At 38.8% G+C, this 18,870-nt stretch overlaps 2 protein-coding genes across 5 annotated transcripts in view; one reads left to right on the top strand and one right to left on the bottom strand.

Annotated features, from left to right (window-relative positions):
• Positions 1-107: 107 nt before the first annotated feature.
• On the top strand, positions 108-18,368 carry BBIP1 (BBSome interacting protein 1). Of its 3 annotated transcripts, none has more exons than XM_022568792.3 (4): positions 108-267; positions 1,212-1,309; positions 11,908-11,978; positions 16,468-18,368. In XM_022568792.3, exons 2-4 carry the CDS (start codon positions 1,269-1,271, stop codon positions 16,632-16,634), a joined length of 279 nt encoding a protein of 92 aa, XP_022424500.1. In that variant the 5' UTR covers positions 108-267; positions 1,212-1,268; the 3' UTR covers positions 16,635-18,368. The 3 variants fall into 3 exon arrangements, with proteins under 3 accessions (XP_022424500.1, XP_022424501.1, XP_022424502.1); XM_022568793.3 differs by lacking the exon at positions 108-267 and adding an exon at positions 377-566; XM_022568794.3 differs by lacking the exon at positions 108-267 and adding an exon at positions 875-1,094.
• PDCD4 (programmed cell death 4) overlaps positions 18,122-18,870 on the bottom strand; it is a 29,903-nt gene continuing 29,154 nt past the window's right edge. For both annotated transcript variants that reach the window (XM_022568796.3, XM_022568795.3), the window contains exon 12: positions 18,122-18,867. In XM_022568796.3, coding sequence (XP_022424504.1) covers positions 18,807-18,867 — 61 coding nt within the window. In that variant the 3' untranslated portion in view covers positions 18,122-18,806. The remainder of the gene's footprint in view (positions 18,868-18,870) is intronic.

Here is an 18,870-nt window from a genome sequence, read left to right as displayed (position 1 = left end):
TCTCCGCCCTTTTCCTTTCCTCCGCTCCTCAACGCGCTCTCTCCCGCCCACAGGGCGCCGCTGGCTGGCTGGGCCACAGAGAGAGCCTCCAGCTGGGTAGAGAGACAACTCTCAATCCGAAGTTACTGTTGACGCTAAGGCAGCCATAACTGATAATGGCATCGGGAGTTTCCGGGCCTCCCGTCTCCTGTGTGACGTAGTTTTCCCTTCGCCCAATCTCATAGTTGCCCTGGGCAACAGTTGAGCCGTCTGGGAAGAGATGCATCTGTAAGTAGGCCCAAAAGAGAACCAAACGTGACCAGACATCCGATGTTAAACAAGTTAATTCCTATTCCGGACTACCTGCCCGGGTTCGGGGATAGAGGGAGCAGGTTTCCTGGCCCTTATTCTGCTGGGACGTCTGGTCACTTACTTAGGTGGACAGGAGTTTAGGGCTCCGGAATCCCCTGTCTTTCCCGGAAGTTGCCTTTGACATTTCTGAATGGGGTCATGGCAGAAGGATGGGAATAGCTTGCGCCCCCCCTTGCCCCAGGGAGTACCCATTCTGACAGGAGTGGCGAAGTTAGGTAAGTGTCCCTTGGTCCCGAACCGTGGGTCAGGCCCGAGCAGACCGAACGGCCCCTGGGAGACAAAGCGCAGATGGGGCTAGCCGGACTCAGAGCCGCTTCCGCTGGAAGAAGGTTTTCTTTCCGGGCTGGCCAGGCGGCGGCCCGCCCCCCACCCCCCTCCGCCCCTTTGAGGTTCCCTGTGGAGTGAGGCGGCTCAACCGGCTCCCGTCGCCGCGCTGCTGCAAGCTGGGACGGGAGGGGCCTGGGTGTGGCCCCTAACTCCCGCGAAGTGGAGCTCCTGACCACGCCCCCGCAAAGTCTGTTACGTACTTTCACCCCCTGACCTCTGAGGAGGGAGAATTCTGGAGCTTGAGGAAATCATTTTCCATTCCCAGCTATAAAGGAAAAAGATGGTTACCCACCACCGCGGCAACACCCCTAAGTCTTATTTTCGCACTTCCTGTCTTCAGATTCTGAATTTTCTCCCTTTTCTTTGTTTCTCCTCTGGTGGGGGTTTGTAAGCATTGACTGCAGCTCTGGATGAAGGTATACTGCCCTAATCCTGCGTGTCTACGGTTTATTAAACAATGTGAATATTCGTAAAACTATCGTATTAGTTTTATATGGCTCTTTACCAGAATTGTCACATATTATCTCATGTAGTTCCTTCTGTAGGTTTTGAGTCAACAGCTGTGAGTCATCTTGGTAATATCGGTTTGGATGCCTAAAGCTGCGGGAAAAAGGATCAGGAGAACTTTCAGGTAAACTGAAAATTGTTTATATCCAGGCCAGTCAACAACAAGGGTGCACACCTACCTTCTTTGCTTAGTTTCTTTTTGTATCCTTAGTACTCATGCTCCAGCCAAAATGAACTATGTATTCTTTTCTCTAACAAGGTTTATCACTGAAGCACCAACCTTTTGTGATTCTGTATCCATGTCCTAGTTATAATTGGAGATGTGTTTCCAGATACTCCCCAGCAGGAAGTAATTTTCTCTGAGCTTACCTAGCACTTTTTGTACCTCTTTTATGACAACCACTATTTTGTATAACAGCTGCTTGTGTTCTTAGCTTCACTACCATATTTACTCCTAAATAGAATGGTTTGTATCAGATTTATCTGCCTGTTACTTTACCCTGCACATGATATTATTCTGATAAATACTGAAAAATGGAATATATTGGGTGTCTCCTGGATGCCCAAGATGTTGCCAGCAAAGTTTAAGGGAACTTCAGTTTATCAGAAATTCAGCATAGTCCCTGTTACTCAACCTTTTCTTAGGCTTCCACTCTGAAGTCTCTTCAAAATGATTTCTTCCCCCCATATTTTATTAAAGAAATATTCATACATTAAAAATTTTAAAGAATACAATAAACATTCATGTAGGTTTCACCTAGATCCAACAGTTGTTAACGTCGTGCCATATTTATTTCACTCCTTCTCATACACTTTTTGTCACTGAGACATTTGGAAATAGGTTGCAGACACCTATTGTTAAGCAGACATCTCTAAAATTCCCAACATGTATTTCCTAAGAATTATAAAGTTCTCCTGCAAAACATCATTATCACAACTAAGGAAGTTAATGATTCTGTAGTCTTTGAAATTCAATCCAAATGTAAGTACATTTTCCCATTTGGCCCAAGAATGTCTTTTATACCTTCTCCTCCTTGCAAAAAAAAAAACAAAACCAGGATCCAGTCATGGTTTATGTATTGTATTTGGGTATTATAACTCTTTGGCCTTAATCTAGAACAGTTCCCCCATCTCTCTTTCCCTTGTGACATTGTCATTTTGAAGTGTTCAGGCCAGGGGTCTTTTTGAATATCTCCTTTTTTCTTATTTCTTGTAAATCAGAAGTTGGTCTGGAGGTGTGATTAGATTCAGTTTAACATTTTTTGCAAGAATACTTCACAGTATTCATACTTTTCCAATCATGATTAAGTCTTCTCACATGAAGCTACTTTTACCATACCATGAGCTGCTTGTTAAATCCATCCCACTTCTCAACATAACCACCCTTCTATGATATCCTACAAAGAAGAGTTTGGTATTTAATCCTCTTGTCTACGTAGAGTATGAGAGTGCCCTGCAATGGCAACATAGACTGTCTACCTTTTAATAAAGTGTTGCTGCTACTTTGCCTACACTTGGAGCTGATGCAATGTAATCTTCAGCAAAGTGTACTGATGTCAGCATAGTTTCATGAGTTTTTAACTCCTGGAACCCCAGGGACAGTTGATGAAAGATGTGTGAGCCCTGCAATTCAAATACAGATGAATCTTGATGTTATCAAAGCAGAGACTGAGGCAACTGCTGGCCATCTGGCCACATCCAATTTTGGCAATGTTATTTTTCTCCCTGAAACTCTTGCAAGTCCTAATTAGTCCTGGTATTTCTGTGATAGGCTTTTGGTAGCATTCATCAGAGCTTATTAAAAATTGCAAAATCAAGATTATACTTAGCACTTAGTACATTAGGTACAGTCTGTGTCCAATGGATAGAGGAGTGTTTGCAGAATTTACTTCATAATCACAAGAGGAAAACTCCCCAGATTGCCAAGCTTATGTATTCCTTCTATCCTAGACTTATATTTGATCATGAAAGATAAGCAGAAGGAAGAAAAGGCACTTAAGGGGACAAAAGAAAATGCTCTGGTAGGGCAAAATTTCTTAGATTGATATAGAATGTTTTTAGCCTTCATATTGAAAGTTAAGTAATGCACTCCTTCATTCACTTCTTTTGTGTAGAAGAAAATTTGCTCATGGTGGGACTATGAAACAGTTTTAAGTTTACTCCAGATTCAAATAAGGCAAAATAATATACCAATTAAGACCACAGATTTTAGAATCAGACCTGGGTTTCAGGAACAGGCACATTCATTAGCTGGTGACTTTGGACAGTTTACTCATTCTGTTTATCATCTATTAAATGGAGCCGTAAAACCTCTTAGAATTGTTGAACAGAATGAGTCAAACACATAAAATGCTTTATTTTAGCATAGTGTATAGTATATGGTATATGGTCACTGTATGGTAGTTATTATTAGTAGCTTCTAAAGCAGTCCAATCTGAGTACATTGTAGGCATTAAATATTTATTTATTGAATGAGTGCATGACTTTAAGTTGGTTCTCCAACTTTAATGTGGGGAACTTAATTAAAAATTAGAGATTCTGATTCATGAGTCTGGGGAAGACTCCTGAAGAATCTGTATTTTTAATAATTGTCCAGGGGATTTTGATATAGGTGATCTGAGGTTCAGGCTTTCAGAAATAGTAAAGTATCAAACAATTCTTTATTTCCCCTTCCTTGCATACTATTGAAGTAGGTTTATATCTCTGATGCTGAGAATATAAAAAGTTCTTCAGATACGTTTTTTAAAAAAGGTTTAACCCTTTTTTAAAGGTTAGTAGCTAACAGTTTTAGAACCACTTTCTAGTACTGAATTTTGAAAAAACAAATTATTAGAAAAAGGTATTCTGCATGAGTAGGATATGTCATTTTCTACTAACTTAACAGTAGTGTCTGCTACTGGAATGTAACAGAACCAATGGCATCATCCAGGTTCACCCAAGAAGAGCAGTTCCTGTTCTTAGGCCTAGGCATGTTTCAGAAGCTAGACACTGCACATATTATTCACATGAGTCTGGATTAATTAGCCAAATTGAACATGTTGCGACATTTTTCTACCAGCAGATGCCAGATAGCAAAACAAAACAATCTACTCTAGTTTCCACCTACATGACATATGATGTTATTTGGCATCTCTGGTTGAACATCATCAATCCAAATTAAGCAGTCCGCTAGCATGTGGCCAACCACTTGAGTGAGAGTGAGCATTACTAATTTGTATCTGCTGAAAAACACGTTTTTTGGGACTCCCTCTTTCACCTTTTTTCATGTTAGTTTACATTCAGAAATCTAATATGTGTTTGAAAATTCATCTGTCAGTCAACCACACAAGTCTTGCATATGACAAAAGATAAGTTTTTTCATTTTTGTTCCTGCCATTCCTGCCACCCCCATCGACAACCTGCAGCAGGGAAATTGAACTTACTTAAAAGGAATTAATAAATAGTCACAAAAGAAAAATATCCTTTACTGTATTCTACATAAACAAGGTTGCTTCCAGTGCCTCCCTCGGTTCCCAGAGATTGTATTTTCGCTTCTTAATGCCCATTAATGATAAAAGAGGATCGTTTGGCATGTAATATATTGGCGTGGCTCTGTTTTACTGAAGTTGTGAAGTCAGGTGCCTATAGTTGCCGGGCAGGTAATGTTAAGGGAAACAATAGGCAGTGGTGGGGATTGGAGAACTCCCCATGCTCATCTAAATGGGGCATCACTTCCCAGCCCCAGCCAAATTTTGCCATCTGGGGATATGGACCTGGTGTTACCAGATTTGTCAAGAGGAACTAAAATGTGGACTTCATGTGAAATATCCTGATTTTTTTTAAATTTTTTTTTTTGTTTTGAAATCTCCTGACTTTTAAACATTGGTTCGAATACTTTTTAAACATTAATCAAGCCAGCAAAACATTTAACTGGGTAGCACCAAGGGCTACGAGTTTATGACCTCTGTGTTTCTTGCATAAAAACGCAATTGGTACTTTGGTTGAAAATCTCAGAATGCTTTAGAAATGTTTCCTTTTTTGCCGTATTTCAGGTGCATTTACTTCTCTAAGTAAGGTAACAAGTCACTTATCGCCTCCATCAAAAATTAAAGATAGAGGGGCTTCCCTGGTGGCACAGTGGTTGAGAGTCTGCCTGCCGATGCAGGGGACACGGGTTCGTGCCCCGGTCTGGGAAGATCCCACATGCCACGGAGCGGCTGGGCCCGTGAGCCATGGCCGCTGAGCCTGCGCGTCCGGAGCCTGTGCTCTGCAACGGGAGAGGCCACAACAGTGAGAGGCCCACGTACCGCAAAAAAAAAAAATTAAAGATAGACTCTTATGTACACCAAGTGTCTATTTCCTTGATTGCAATTTAAAAGGTTTTTACTCTTTTCCACCAAATTAAAAACTTGTTCACATTTTCTCAACCTTGAATTATATTAGGAAATAAGTTTTCTTTATTATCATATCTTTAATATATTTAAGAAAAATGGGATTTCCCTGGTGGTGCAGTGCTTAAGAATCTGCCTGCCAATGCAGGGGACACGGATTCAAGCCCTGGTCCAGGAAGATCCCACATGCCGTGGAGCAGCTAAGCCCGTGCGCCACAACTACTGAGCCCACGTGCCATAGCTACTGAAGTCTGCGCACATCTAGAGCCCATGCTCCACAACAAAAGAAGCCACTGCAGTGAGAAGCCTGCACACCGCAACGAAGAGTAGCCTCCAGTGGTCGCAACTAAAGAAAAGCCGGCGTGCAGCAACGAAGACCCAACGCAGCCCAAAATTAATTAATTAAATTTAAAGAAAAGAAAGAACAATCTGGTAGCCCATGCTCTTTAAAAGTAAATAATTAAGACAGATTTTTAAAGGAAAACATCTTTAAATAGATCATGCTCTTTTGTAGGTACTGTGGTGTTCATGAGGATTCAGAGGGTTTTTAAGTGTGGGAAGGCACTTAACAGGAAATCTACAAGTTTTTTATTATAGAGATATGAAAATTAGACATGGAATAATAAATGTCACACTGTATTTCTAAGCACTTTTACATTCACTTTTCATTTGAACCTTGCAACTCAAGACTGGTACTAAACATGTTTTTTATGAGAAAATCAAACCTCCAATTGGTTAGGAAATGTTTTCAATGTCACAAAGCTAATTAGCCAGAGTACAACCCATTTAAAGTATAAATATGGAATATACTGACCCGAAAAAATGAAAACAAACAAAAATGCCAGTACAAGCTTTTGTTTTAAATCATACATTGGATTATACTGTTGCAGCTTGTTTAAAATACTTGGGATCCTAGAATACTCTGAAGCATTCAATTTCAGAATTTAAAAATGGGGTTTTGTACAATTAGGATAAGCTGGTAAGTTTAGATAAATTAATGGAGGAGAAAAAATGATGAAAAGCTAATGGTGGACTAGAAGTGGTAGGCACACCACTTGACCCACAGAATGGCTCTTTTGGGGCTCCTATCAAAGATCAAATATTAGACTAAGGAGACTTTAGTATGACCTAGGAGGAGAGTTTTTAAAACATCCAAATCCTGGCCTGAGCATTTTTAGAAGCTAAGACTTGGCTTTGGCATCCACAGTATGTTTCCATTTTGATATTTCTGATCCATATGTATATGTTTTGAGTTACCAGGAATGGAATTTGGATTTGAGTAATCTATTCCTCTTCTCTGTCTGCCCCCATCTGACTGTAGTCTACATTTTCCAGCTGGCTAGATGAAAATAGAGTACAATTTAAAGCTAACAGTCCTGTTTAGCTATTTAACCCATGATCTTGGTCTCAACAGTATGTTCTCATATAAGCTAATCTATGAAAAATATGCAAAACTTGTAAGCTTTTCAAGTGTTGCTTATTGCTGATTAAGCTTGAGATCTGACAGTTCCAGTGGCAGCATCTTTTAAAAATAAGACTAATGCTATAAAACAAAACCGACAAACAAAAAGCAGTATTTTTTCCTACTAAGAGTTTTTTTTTAGCCATTAACTTTATTCTTTATGCTCAGTAATTATATTATTGATGTGTAATTTATTTTTATTGATTTTCACTAATAATTGGAATAACTCAATCCAAAATATTTTAAGTTTTCATTTAAATTTATAAACATTTTTGTGGCAGAGAAGTATGGTAGGATAATTACTAAAATATGTTCAAGCATGAAAACATACATTAAAATAAAATTAAGTGGAGTGGAAATAGAGATGTAGGGAGAAAAAAAGATACAAAATTTCTGACTTAAAAAAGAGTTCTTGGGACTTCCCTGGTGGCACAGTGGATAAGAATCCGCCTGCCAGTGCAGGGGACACAGGTTTGAGCCGTGGTCTGGGAAGATCCCACGTGCCGCAAAGCAGCTAAACCCATGCGCCACAACTACTGAGCCTGCGCTCTAGAGCCCGCAAGCCACAACTACTGAAGCCTGCACGCCAAGAGCCCGTGGTCCGCAACAAGAGAAGCCACCGCAATGAGAAGCCCGCGCACCACAATGAAGAGTAGCCCCCGCTCACCGCAACTAGAGAAAGCTCGCGCGCAGCAACGAAGACCCAACACAGCCAGAAAAATAAAATTAAATCTTAAAAAAAAAATTTTTTTAAGTTCTTCATTTTTTATTAATGTATGATGGTAGCTATCAGATTGCTATGATATTTTGATTATATTTTTTTAAGGATTAATATGTTATTTTTAAATATGCTGGAAATTTTATCCTTTGTAACTAAACTTATAACAAATTTATATGTCTATCTAGAAATGTGTAAAAGGTGACCTAATTTCTCTGCCTAGTTTTTTCAAAAGGGTTATACAAGGATAAAATTTGAGGACTACTGAACACATTCTTAAGGTTCAGAAGGACACACTAGTGCTCTTGTCCAGTCCCACACCCATAATTTAATTTGGTTGTCAAAGTAAATCTAGTTTGGTTATCAAACTAAATCTCCCCAGAGATTTCTAACTTGTCCAAGTTGTATGACTAATTTATGTTATCAACATGTGTATGATTGACTTAAAGTACTAATCCTGCCTAGACATAAATGCTTTTCAACTCTCACGCCAACAACTTAGTAAAATTTTTCATGACAAAGATTTGGTTTCCCTCTGGGTTCTTTTGTGTTAATTTTAGACATCTAACTCAAATGCTACAACAGGTTTGGTTCCTTTATCATGATTTTGAAACACATTATCCGTCAAAACCATTATCTCTGGGAGAAATTACAAACTAAAGAAACTGGGGGGAAGGGAAACAGCAGATTATTTTCTAATTACCCAGACTAAAAGCTTCAAAAAGTGACTAATTGACACTGCATTCTCTAAGCATTAAAAGTTTGGGTTCTATTACTGTAGGAATTTTCTTTTACTTTTTTTTTTTTGCGGTACGCGGGCCTCTCACTGTTGGGGCCTCTCACTGTTGTGGCCTCTCCCGTTGCGGAGCACAGGCTCCGGACGTGCAGCAAGGCTCACGGGCCCAGCCGCTCCGCGGCACGTGGGATCCTCTCGGACCGGGGCACGAACCTGTGTCCCCTGCATCGGCAGGCGGACCCTCAACCACTGCGCCACCAGGAAAGCCCCATTTTACTTTTGCAATTTAATGTTTTCTCTTAAAATATGGCTTGCCCATCTGTATCATTTTAAAATCTGGCATAGTACTCCATGGTATGGTGGTTCCGTGATTTATTTGACCTGTGACACGTGCCTGAATGCAGTGCCCTAATGAACATTCTTATTCTTATATCTTTACACACTCATGCTTTGTTTCTTTAGTGAGCATTACTAGTAGAAGGTTTAGATCAAAGAAAATGTGCATATTTAGTTTTAGTAGATACTACAAAATATTAAAAGATACTATAAATTATCCCTCTAAAAAAGCTGTACCAACAAACCTGCCCACCAATAGAGAGTGTCCATTACCCTATACATTCCCTAACTGAATACTAGGCTTCTGATTTTCTTGCAATCTCAAAAGATACAACACACACACCAAAATGAGACCACAATGATTTTCACTTTCTTAATGAGGCTATAATGATTTTCCTGTTCAAATTGTAACCACCACAACACCCAGCCCTCCTAAATCCCCTTAAACTATTTTATTTTCTATAACACTTACTACCATTATGTTATTTGTTTCTCTCCCCATACTCTAGACTGTAAGCTCTGAAAGAGCAAACATTTTTTTTCTCTTTTGTTCACTAATGAATGGTGCCTGGCACATGGTAGACACTCACATATTTATTGAATTGAATGATGTGGCACTTGAATAATACACATGAATTTCATCCCTAGCTGATATATTTCTTCTTTGGCCCATCTATCCCTGGTGGTACACACATATTACCTTACCAATTAGAAAGTACCCTTAGGGGTAGCCACAACTCCTTAGGGTGCATCACACCAGGCAAAACACCCATGCTTGGCTATTAGCAGATACCCTGGAGAAGGATATAAATGCTCCTTCCTACGCTGGGCTCCCTGGGCAGTTGATTATCAAGACAGTGTAGCCTTGGCAGTGCTGGGCATCCAACCACCACCTTGCTTATTTTAGCCCTCCCTTCCTGTTCCTCTCCTGCCAATGCCTAGGGGGGCCTAGGAACAAGAATCAACCCTAGCAAAGTAGCCACTCCACCCAGGCAAGTGACAGCACTGATCTTCCCCACACCAGGCCCAACCCACTCCCTACAAGGCCTTTGGCTCCACACCCTTTCCAGTAACAATGGAAGCTTACTCGGAGAATTAAGGTTTGGTAGAGCACCAAGGTTCATTGTTTTCCGCAAGCCAGATTTTGGATGTGAAAGAGGTATAAAGAAGAGAGAGCAAAAGATAGTGATTAAATTCTGAGTAACTAGAGTTGCTACTCTAAAACAGCTAAGATTTAAGTATTTGTTCATCATTTTATCATTTTGGTGATTAAAAATTTGGTGATATAAAAACCCTTAGGGCTTTCCTGGTGGCGCAGTGGTTGAAAGTCCGCCTGCCGATGCAGGGGACACGGGTTCGTGCCCCGGTCCGGGAAGATCCCACATGCCAAGGAGCGGCTGGACCCGTGAGCCATGGCCGCTGAGCCTGCGCGTCCGGAGCCTGTGCTCCGCAACGGGAGAGGCCACAACAGTGAGAGGCCTGCGTAACGCAAAAAAAAAACAACCCTTAGATGCTATGCATTTCTCTCACATTCATCAACATTTATAATGTCTATCCTCCCTTTCAGTAGCATATCATGTCAGATTTGTACCAAATAAGGGCCTAATGAATATTTTCATTGTGTTATCCTTAATGGAGAGGCTAAGTATTGTTTGTTATAGTTGTATTCAGGCTACTCAGAGATCTGCAATATTACTAACCTTCAACAAAAACAAAAAAAAGGAATGATCACTAGTTACCACTGGCAGGCCTAAGTAACAAGAAGGAAAGAATGTGTCAGAAGAAGCTGTGCATTCTGAGTAAATTGTATATTGCATTTATCTCAGATTCTAGGTAGTGATGAGTTGCTTTATTCCTGGTCCATTCCCTACTTCATCTTCATTCCCAGAGAGAGCAGTATAGGGGTAAGTTTCAGTGACAGTTGTGGAAAGCAGATAGAGCTTCCTCAGGAACTTTAGATCTTCCAGAATAGGAATTTGAACAAGAAGGGGAAGAGGCTTGGTGGATGGGGAGTATGAAGCTTTTTTTAGGAATGTCAAAGTAGAGGTAATGGGAATAACTAAGACCAGAAGCAGCTTCACTTGATTATAACTAATTTGCAGTGGGTGGTAAAGGCAGGCACCAAGCCAGCATCACCACATTATAAATAATCTTTCTTTTGTGGTGGTGATGTTGTGAAAGATATACAGTGAGTTGCATCAGTATGGCAAAATATCACAAAATGGGTGGGACTGTCTAGAGTGGCATCTGTGTTTGGAAAGGGGTCATGCTACAAGTTACAGTCCAGAACACCTTGAATATATATAACATGGCATAAACGGATGTAACACTGGGAACGGTTGTCATCAGCCAGAGATGACATATATGCTGGGATATTCATAACAAAATACTCACGTGAGGGTATTCACTGATGCTTCAGCACAGAGTATCTCTGTATTAGAGGAAAATAATAAACTGAGAGCACACCTCACTTCTGGTATTCAAGAGCCAATTTCACCTGTTTGTGTTGCTTCCTTACAAATTGCAGCTGTGTAGCCAGTAACTGATCCTTAAGATGCTTTTTGTCATTATAGCAAAGGAATTAAAGTAGAAACCGGCTGTTAGTTACTGAAGGAAGTGGGGATGTTAGGCAGTATTTACATACTACCTCCTCCTTTCCCTAACAGTCTGCCTTACCCCACCTCCCAAATGGTCACGTCTTTTACATCTCCCACCATTCAGGGGAGATGCTATCAGCTGCACATAAATCCCTTTGGTTTTCCTCAGCTGGATAGATAACTATTGGATAATTTACCTTTGCCTGAAAAACTTAAGCCCAATTTTCACTAGGAGGGGAAAAATTTAGAACATGCAGCCTTCCAATTACCACCACCACTTATGAATGAAAGTTGACAAGATCTGCATGCTTATATGAACTATCTCAACCTTGTTTCAATGAAAAGACTCACAGGTAATTAATGGGAAAATTATGCAAGGATAGGATAGTTCATTTTCTATAGGAATTGTGATTTTCTTAAACTACAATGGAAATATCTATCTCAAGCAATATGCTTTGGGAATTCTTTCTTGAATAGTACTAATAATTGTTTTCTCATTGAAGGAAGAAACTATCCAACAATTCAGATATGGCAGAAATGAAGTCAATGTTCCGGGAAGTTCTTCCAAAACAAGGTATCTAAGTTACAAATACTTAGGTCATAGAATATTGTAGGAACCTAAAAACTAATAGGCAGTGTCATGTAGCAGGCTCAATAGCTAAATATCTGAAACTATTTTGTGTGCTATACACCACACATACTCTCCACCTTTACTATGCTTTTGTCATGAGTAGCTTGTAAAGGAGTAATCCATTGCCTCCCCGCCCCCACTAGTAAAAGGATGTAAAATGACGGTTGGATTGTTTCTTAAATGTAGAAATTCTGTTACACTCAAGATTGCAGATTACAATAAGGAATTTCCAGTGGAAAAAAATAGCACCATAATTTACCATAATACTAAATAAGGTCTGAAAATGGGGGAAAAGAAACCTAAATCAAACAATGTAGCAAAAGCCGAATTACAATTACATTCAGTAATTTGAGTATTCATGTTAATACCATACTTTACTACATATTTGTTGTTGTTGTATTTCCATTTCTTCTTTTTACTGAAGTAGAGTTGATTTACAGTGTTGTGTTACAGGTGTATCGCAAAGTGATTCAGTTATACATACATATATATCTACTTTTTTTCAGATTCTTTTCCCTTATAGGTTATTACAAAATATTTAGTATAGTTCCCTGTGTTATGCAGTAGGTCCTTGGTGTTTATTTTATATATAGTAGTGTGTCTATGTTTATTCCAAACTTCTAAGTTATCCCTCCCACACCTTTCCCCTTTGGTGACCATAAGTTTGTTTTCTGTGTCTGTGGGTCTATTTCCGTTTTGTATGTAAGTTTATTTGTATCATGTTTTTTAGATTCCACATATAAGCAATATCATATGATATTTGTCTTTCTCTGTCTGACTTACTTCACTTAGTATGAAAGTATCTAGGTCCATCCATATTGCTGCAAATGACATTATTTCATTCGTTTTTATGGTTGACTAATATTCCATTGTGTGTGTGTGCATGTATGTGTGTGTATATATATACACACATATATATATATACACACATATATATATACCCACACACACACACATATATACCACATCTTTATCCATTCACCTGTCAGTGTACATTTAGTTTGCTTCCATGTTCTTGGCTATTGTAAATAGTGCTGCAGTAAACATTGGGGTGCATGTATCTTTTCAAATTATGGTTTTCTTCAGATATATGTCCAGGAGTGGGATTGCAGGATCATATGGTAGCTCTATTTTTAGTTTTTTAAGGAAACTCCATGCTGCTCTCCATAGTGGCTGTACCAATTTACATTCCCACCAACAGTGTAGGAGGGTTCCTTTTTTTCGACACCCTCTCCAGCATTTATTATTTGTAGACTTTTTGATGATGGCCATTCTGAACAGTGTGAGGTGATACCTCATTATAGTTTTGATTTGCATTTCTCTAATATTAGTGAAGTTGATCATTTTTTCATGTGTCTATTGGCCATCCGTATGTCTTTGGAGAAATGTCTATTCAGATCTTTTGCCCATTTTTTGATTGGGTTGTTTGTTTTTTTGATATTGAGTTGTATTAGGTATTTGTATATTTTGACGATTAATCCCTTGTCAGTCTCATCATTTGCAAACATTTTCTCCCATTCTGTAGGTTGTCTTTTTGTTTAGTTTATGGTTCCCTTTGCTGTGCAAAAGCCTTTAATTAGGTCCCATTTGTTTATTTTTGTTTTTATTTACATTAATCTAGGAGACAGGTCCAAAAAGATATTGCTGCAATTTATGTCAAAGACTGTTCTGCCTATGTTTTCCTCTAGGAGTTTTATAGAATCAGGTCTTATATTTAGGTCTTTAATCCATTTTATTTTTCTGTGTGGTGTTAGAGAATGTTCTAATTTCATTCTTTTACATGTAGCTGTCTAGTTTTCCCAGCACCACTTACTGAAGAGAGTGTCTTTTCTCCGTTGTATATTCTTGACTCCTTTGTCATAGATTAATTGACCATAGGTGAGTGGGTTTATTTCTGGGCTTTCTATCCTGTTCCATTGATCTGTATGTCTGGTTTTGTGCCATACCATACTGTTTTGATTACTGTAGCTTTGTCATATAGTCCGATGTCAGGGAACCTGATTCCTCCAGCTCCATTTTTCTTTCTCAAGATTGCTTTGGCTATTCAGGGTCTTTTGTGTTTACATACAAATTAAAAAATTTTTTGTTCTAGTTCTGTGAAAAATGTCAGTGCTAATTTGATAGGGATTGCATTGACTCTGTAGATTGGCTTGCATAGTACAGTGATTTTGACAATAATGACTCTCCTAATCCAAGAACATGGTATATCTTTCCATCTGTTTGTGTCGTCTTTGATTTCTTTCATCCCTGTCTTATAGTTTTCAGAGTTAGGTCTTTTGCCTCCCTAGATGGGTTTATTTTCCTAGGTATTTTATTCTTTTTGATGTGATGGTAAATTGGATTATTTCCTTATTTCCTCTTTCTGATCTTTCATTGTTAGTGTATAGAAATGCAACAAATTTCTGTGTATTAATTTTGTATCCTGTGACTTTACTGAATTCATTGATGAGCTCTATTATTTTTCTGGTAGTGTCTTTAGGATTTCCTATGTATAGTATCATGTCATCAGCAAACTGTGACAGCTTTGCTTCTGCCTTTCCAATTTGGATTCCTTTTATTTCTTTTTCTTCCCTGATGGCTGTGACTAGGACTTCCAAAACTATGTTGAATAAAAGTGGCAAGATTGGGCATCCTTGTCCTGTACCTGACCTTAGAGGAATGCTTTCAGCTTTTCACCGTTGAGTATGTTAGCTGTGGGTTTGTCATATATGGCCTTTATTATGTTGAGGTATGTTCCCTCTATGCCCAATTCCTGGAGTTTTTTTTATCATAAATGGATGTTGAATTTTATCAGCAGCTTTTTCTGCATCTATTGAGATGATCGTGTGGCTTTTATTCTTCAATTTGTTGATGTGGTATATGGCACTGATTTGCAAATATTGAAAACTCCTTGCTTCCCTAGGATGAATCCCACTTGATCATGGTGTATGATCCTTTTAATATATTGTTGGATTCAGTTTGTTAGTATTTTGCTGAGGATTTTTGCATCTATGCTCATCAGTGATACTGGCCTGTCATTGTCCTTCTTTGTGGTATCTTTGTGATACCTGTGGTTTTGGTATCAGGGTGATGGTGGCCTCATAGAATGAGTTTGGAAGTGTTCCTCCCTCTGCAATTTTTGGAATAGTTTCAGGACAGGTGCTAACTCTTCTCTGAATGTTTGGTAGAATTCACCTGTGAAGCCATCTGGTCCTGGACTTTTTTCAGGGGTATTTTAATCACAGATTCAATTTCAGTGCTTATAATTGGTCTGTTCATATTTTCTATTGCTTCCTGGTTCAGTCTTGGGAGATTGTACTTTTCTAAAAATGTCCATTTCCTCTAGGTTGTCCATTTAATTGGCATATAGCTGCTTGTAACTTCTCCTTTTTCTAGTTTTACTGATTTGGGCCCTCTCCCTTTTTCTTGATGAGTCTGGCTAAAGGTTTATCAATTTCATGTATCTTTTCAGAGAACCAGCTTTTAGTCTCATTAATCTTTTCTATTGTTTTTGTTAACGTCCCAAGCAAGATGTTAGCCTTCAGATGAGTACTCTTGTATATGTTTGCCACCAGCCTTTATGTCCTGAGAACCACAGTCACCTCACACCTCCCCAGCAGACCCTCCAAGACCAGCAGGTCCATCTTGCCCAGACTCCTATCAAGTCACTGCACTTTTGCCCTGGGTCCCAGGGCACACAATACCTGGTGTGTGTGTTCCAAGAGTGGAGAGTCTGTTTCCCCCAATCCTGTGGAGCTCCTGCATTCAGGCGCTACTGACCTTCTAAGCCAAATGCCCTGAGGGCTCCCCTCCTGATGCCAGACCCCCGGGGTTGGGAGCCTGACATGGGGCTCAGAACTCTCAATCCTGTGGGAGAACTTCTGCAACGTAACTGTTCTCTGGTTTGTGGGTTACCCACCCTGGGGGGTATGGGATATGATTCTATTGCAAGTGTGCCCCTCCTGCCATCTCACTGGGTTTCTGCCTTATGTCTTTGGATGTATCCTTTTTGATAGGTTTCAGTCTTTTTTAATCGACGGTTGTTCAGCATTGTGATTTTGGTGTGCTCACGAGAGGGGGTGAGCTCAAGGTCCTTTTACTGTGCCATCATGTTCCTCCTCTTATTTCTATGTACATTGTATTTCCCCCAAATTTTTTTTGAGATTAAACGTTTGACACAAAAAGTTGTCTCATTGCAGCTTAGGATCTTAAAAAATTCAATACCTTATGAACTTCCTAGTATTAAATGTTGCTTTTATATTGAAGATATGCTGTAGGGTAAATGTTGCTTTTATATTTTTATACTGAAGATACACTGTGGGGGGAACTATGAGAACAAGAGATTTTTCAACGTCAATGGATTAAGTTTTTACACCTTAATTCTAGCTGCAAATCCAAACCACCAAACAGCTGTGTTATCTCATTCCAATTCTTCTTTCTTTTTAAACTTTAGGGCAGTTGTCTGTAGAAGATATAACCACAATGGTGCTGTGTAAACCCAAACTTTTACCCCTAAAATCTCTGACTCTGGAAAAACTGGAGAAAATGCAGCAAGCAGCACAGGATACAATTCGCCAACAGGAAATGGCAGAAAAGGAACCACCGCAAATAAGTCACTGAATGATAACTTAGCACTTCTGCAGAACACCCTACACCTTCCTTATTATTAACAATAGCTAGAAAATAACCTGCATCTGTATGCTGAAAGCAGTATGTATTAATAAAACAGATTTTATTCCCATAACATAAAAATAACCAAGATTAATAAAACTTGGATTGTGAATTTAAACACTCCGATTTGGGGCTTCCCTGGTGGCGCAGTGATTAGGAATCTGCCTGCCAGCGCAGGGGACACAGGTTCGTGTCCCGGTCTGAGAAGATCCCACATGCCACGGAGCGGCTAGGCCCGTGAGCCACAACTACTGAGCCTGCGCGTCTGGAGCTTGTGCTCCACAACGGGAGAGGCCGCGACAGTGAGAGGCCTGCACACCACGATGAAGAGTGGGCCCCGCTCACCGCAACTGGAGAAAGCCCTCGCACAGAAACGAAGACCCAACACAGCCAAAAACAAATATAAAATAATTAAAACAAAAAACACTCCAGTTTGTACTGAACAGAAGCAATTTTAAAACTCTGAACCCAGATTTTGGTTTTTTTTTTAACCCAAGTTTTTAGAACTGCCAATTATTGTCCACCATTCCCATCAATTTTCTAGATAACATTCTTAGGCACAAGTGAGTAAATGCACCTTTTATAGTCAGAGAATCCTGTAAATGTTTATTTAAAACTGAATTTGAAGAATTTTGTGTCATGACACATTTAAGGTTATCTTGCCTGACCAACTGATACTACTAGTAATGACAAAACTGTATTTCTTAAATTTTTAAGAAACCCTCACCTATCCAGTAGTTACCTAAGCTTTTAATTATACTGATTTTACGGACTTACCTGGCCACCTTAGTCTTCCAGGTATCAAACACAATTTTAAAACCCTAAAAATGGAAATAAATATGGACTTGAAAGAGCCCATGAAGTAAATATGAACATAAAATTGGAAGTTTTTGTTCTAAAAGACTGTAGCTAAACCTGTAATGGGTATGTTCTAAGAATACCTCTGTGAATTCTCAATATAATTCTTGGTTGGTTTGCTGCAGTCAGTATCAGACAATTTAAATTAGTATGGACCTTGAGACCTTGCTGAGTGTTTAGGCTTGGCAAAAGAGGTCAGAAATGTGATCATTCTTTAGATAACTTATTTATTGGTAACTATTTTCTCAGACACTGGGTAAATGTAAAACTATGAGTCTTTGAAGAATAATTTTTTGTAACACAAGCATTACTTGGTAATAGAACTTAAGAATTATGAAAGGTATATATGTTTTAGAAATTTCATTAAGCTCTAGATAAGATCAAAAACAGGTAAGTGTGCAAGTATTTCCCACCAAGTATAATATTAAAATAATTCATTTACTACTGTACTCTTGTTTTAAAAGTTTGCTAGGAGCAAAGTTTAAAATTCACTAGGTTCAAACATGCTCTTTTGTATGATTTAAAACTTGTTGTGTGAAATATGTTTTTTGAAAGCCCTAAAATAAAGGTACTCCCAATAAAGAATCAACACTGCTTCACATGTTTTATTTTGTCATACATTCTTCTAGAACTGGGTTCATTCGTCCAGTTTTGTAGAAAAATAGATGTTCCAGCCACCATTTACTTAACTGTCTAGTCTTCAAGACCGAGCAATGTTCCCTGGAAAGATGAATAAGTCTCATAACTAAGTCATTTTTTAAAAATTCTTTAAGACAAAGAAATAACTTTTTTTTTTTTTTTTTTTTACTCCCAAAGCACAGTATTTCAACAGCAGCAGCCAACATGGGGTTTTAGCAGCTTAACTTTACCCCCTAAATAAAGCTTTGTATAAACCAGTGATTTTACTACAAAAACACTGTCCTTGAAAGAAAGGAGTGGCAGTCAGACATCAATGCAAAACTTGGAATGATTATGTCATAAACATGGCACTTAAAAAAGGTAGCTTATGAGAATATCCCACTTAAGAAGTGGTTACTTTTCTGTCCCTCCTTTACACGCTCAAAAAAAAAAAAAAAAAGAAAAGAAAAAGAAAAAACACTTACTTTAAAAATTTCCCTTAAATGTAAGTTTACAAAATTTCAAAAATGCCTTGTACCCAAAACAAGTGTTTAAAAAAAAAAAACCAAAAAACTGTGCTAACAACTCTTACAATTCAGATATATATATTTTTTATAATATCTAAGACTGCAAGAGTTCTTATATTCAGTAGCTCTCTGGTTTAAGACGACCTCCATCTCCTTCACTTACAAAACGTTTTCTGCCCCTG

The sequence above is a fragment of the Delphinapterus leucas genome, chromosome 16 (assembly GCF_059928025.1).
Source record: "Delphinapterus leucas isolate spDelLeu-1000000601 "Yukka" chromosome 16, BTC_Dleu_Yukka2, whole genome shotgun sequence".
Taxonomy (NCBI): domain Eukaryota; kingdom Metazoa; phylum Chordata; class Mammalia; order Artiodactyla; family Monodontidae; genus Delphinapterus; species Delphinapterus leucas.
The sequence above is the reverse complement of the archived record's forward strand: the minus strand, read 5'-3'. Positions and strand labels throughout refer to the sequence as shown.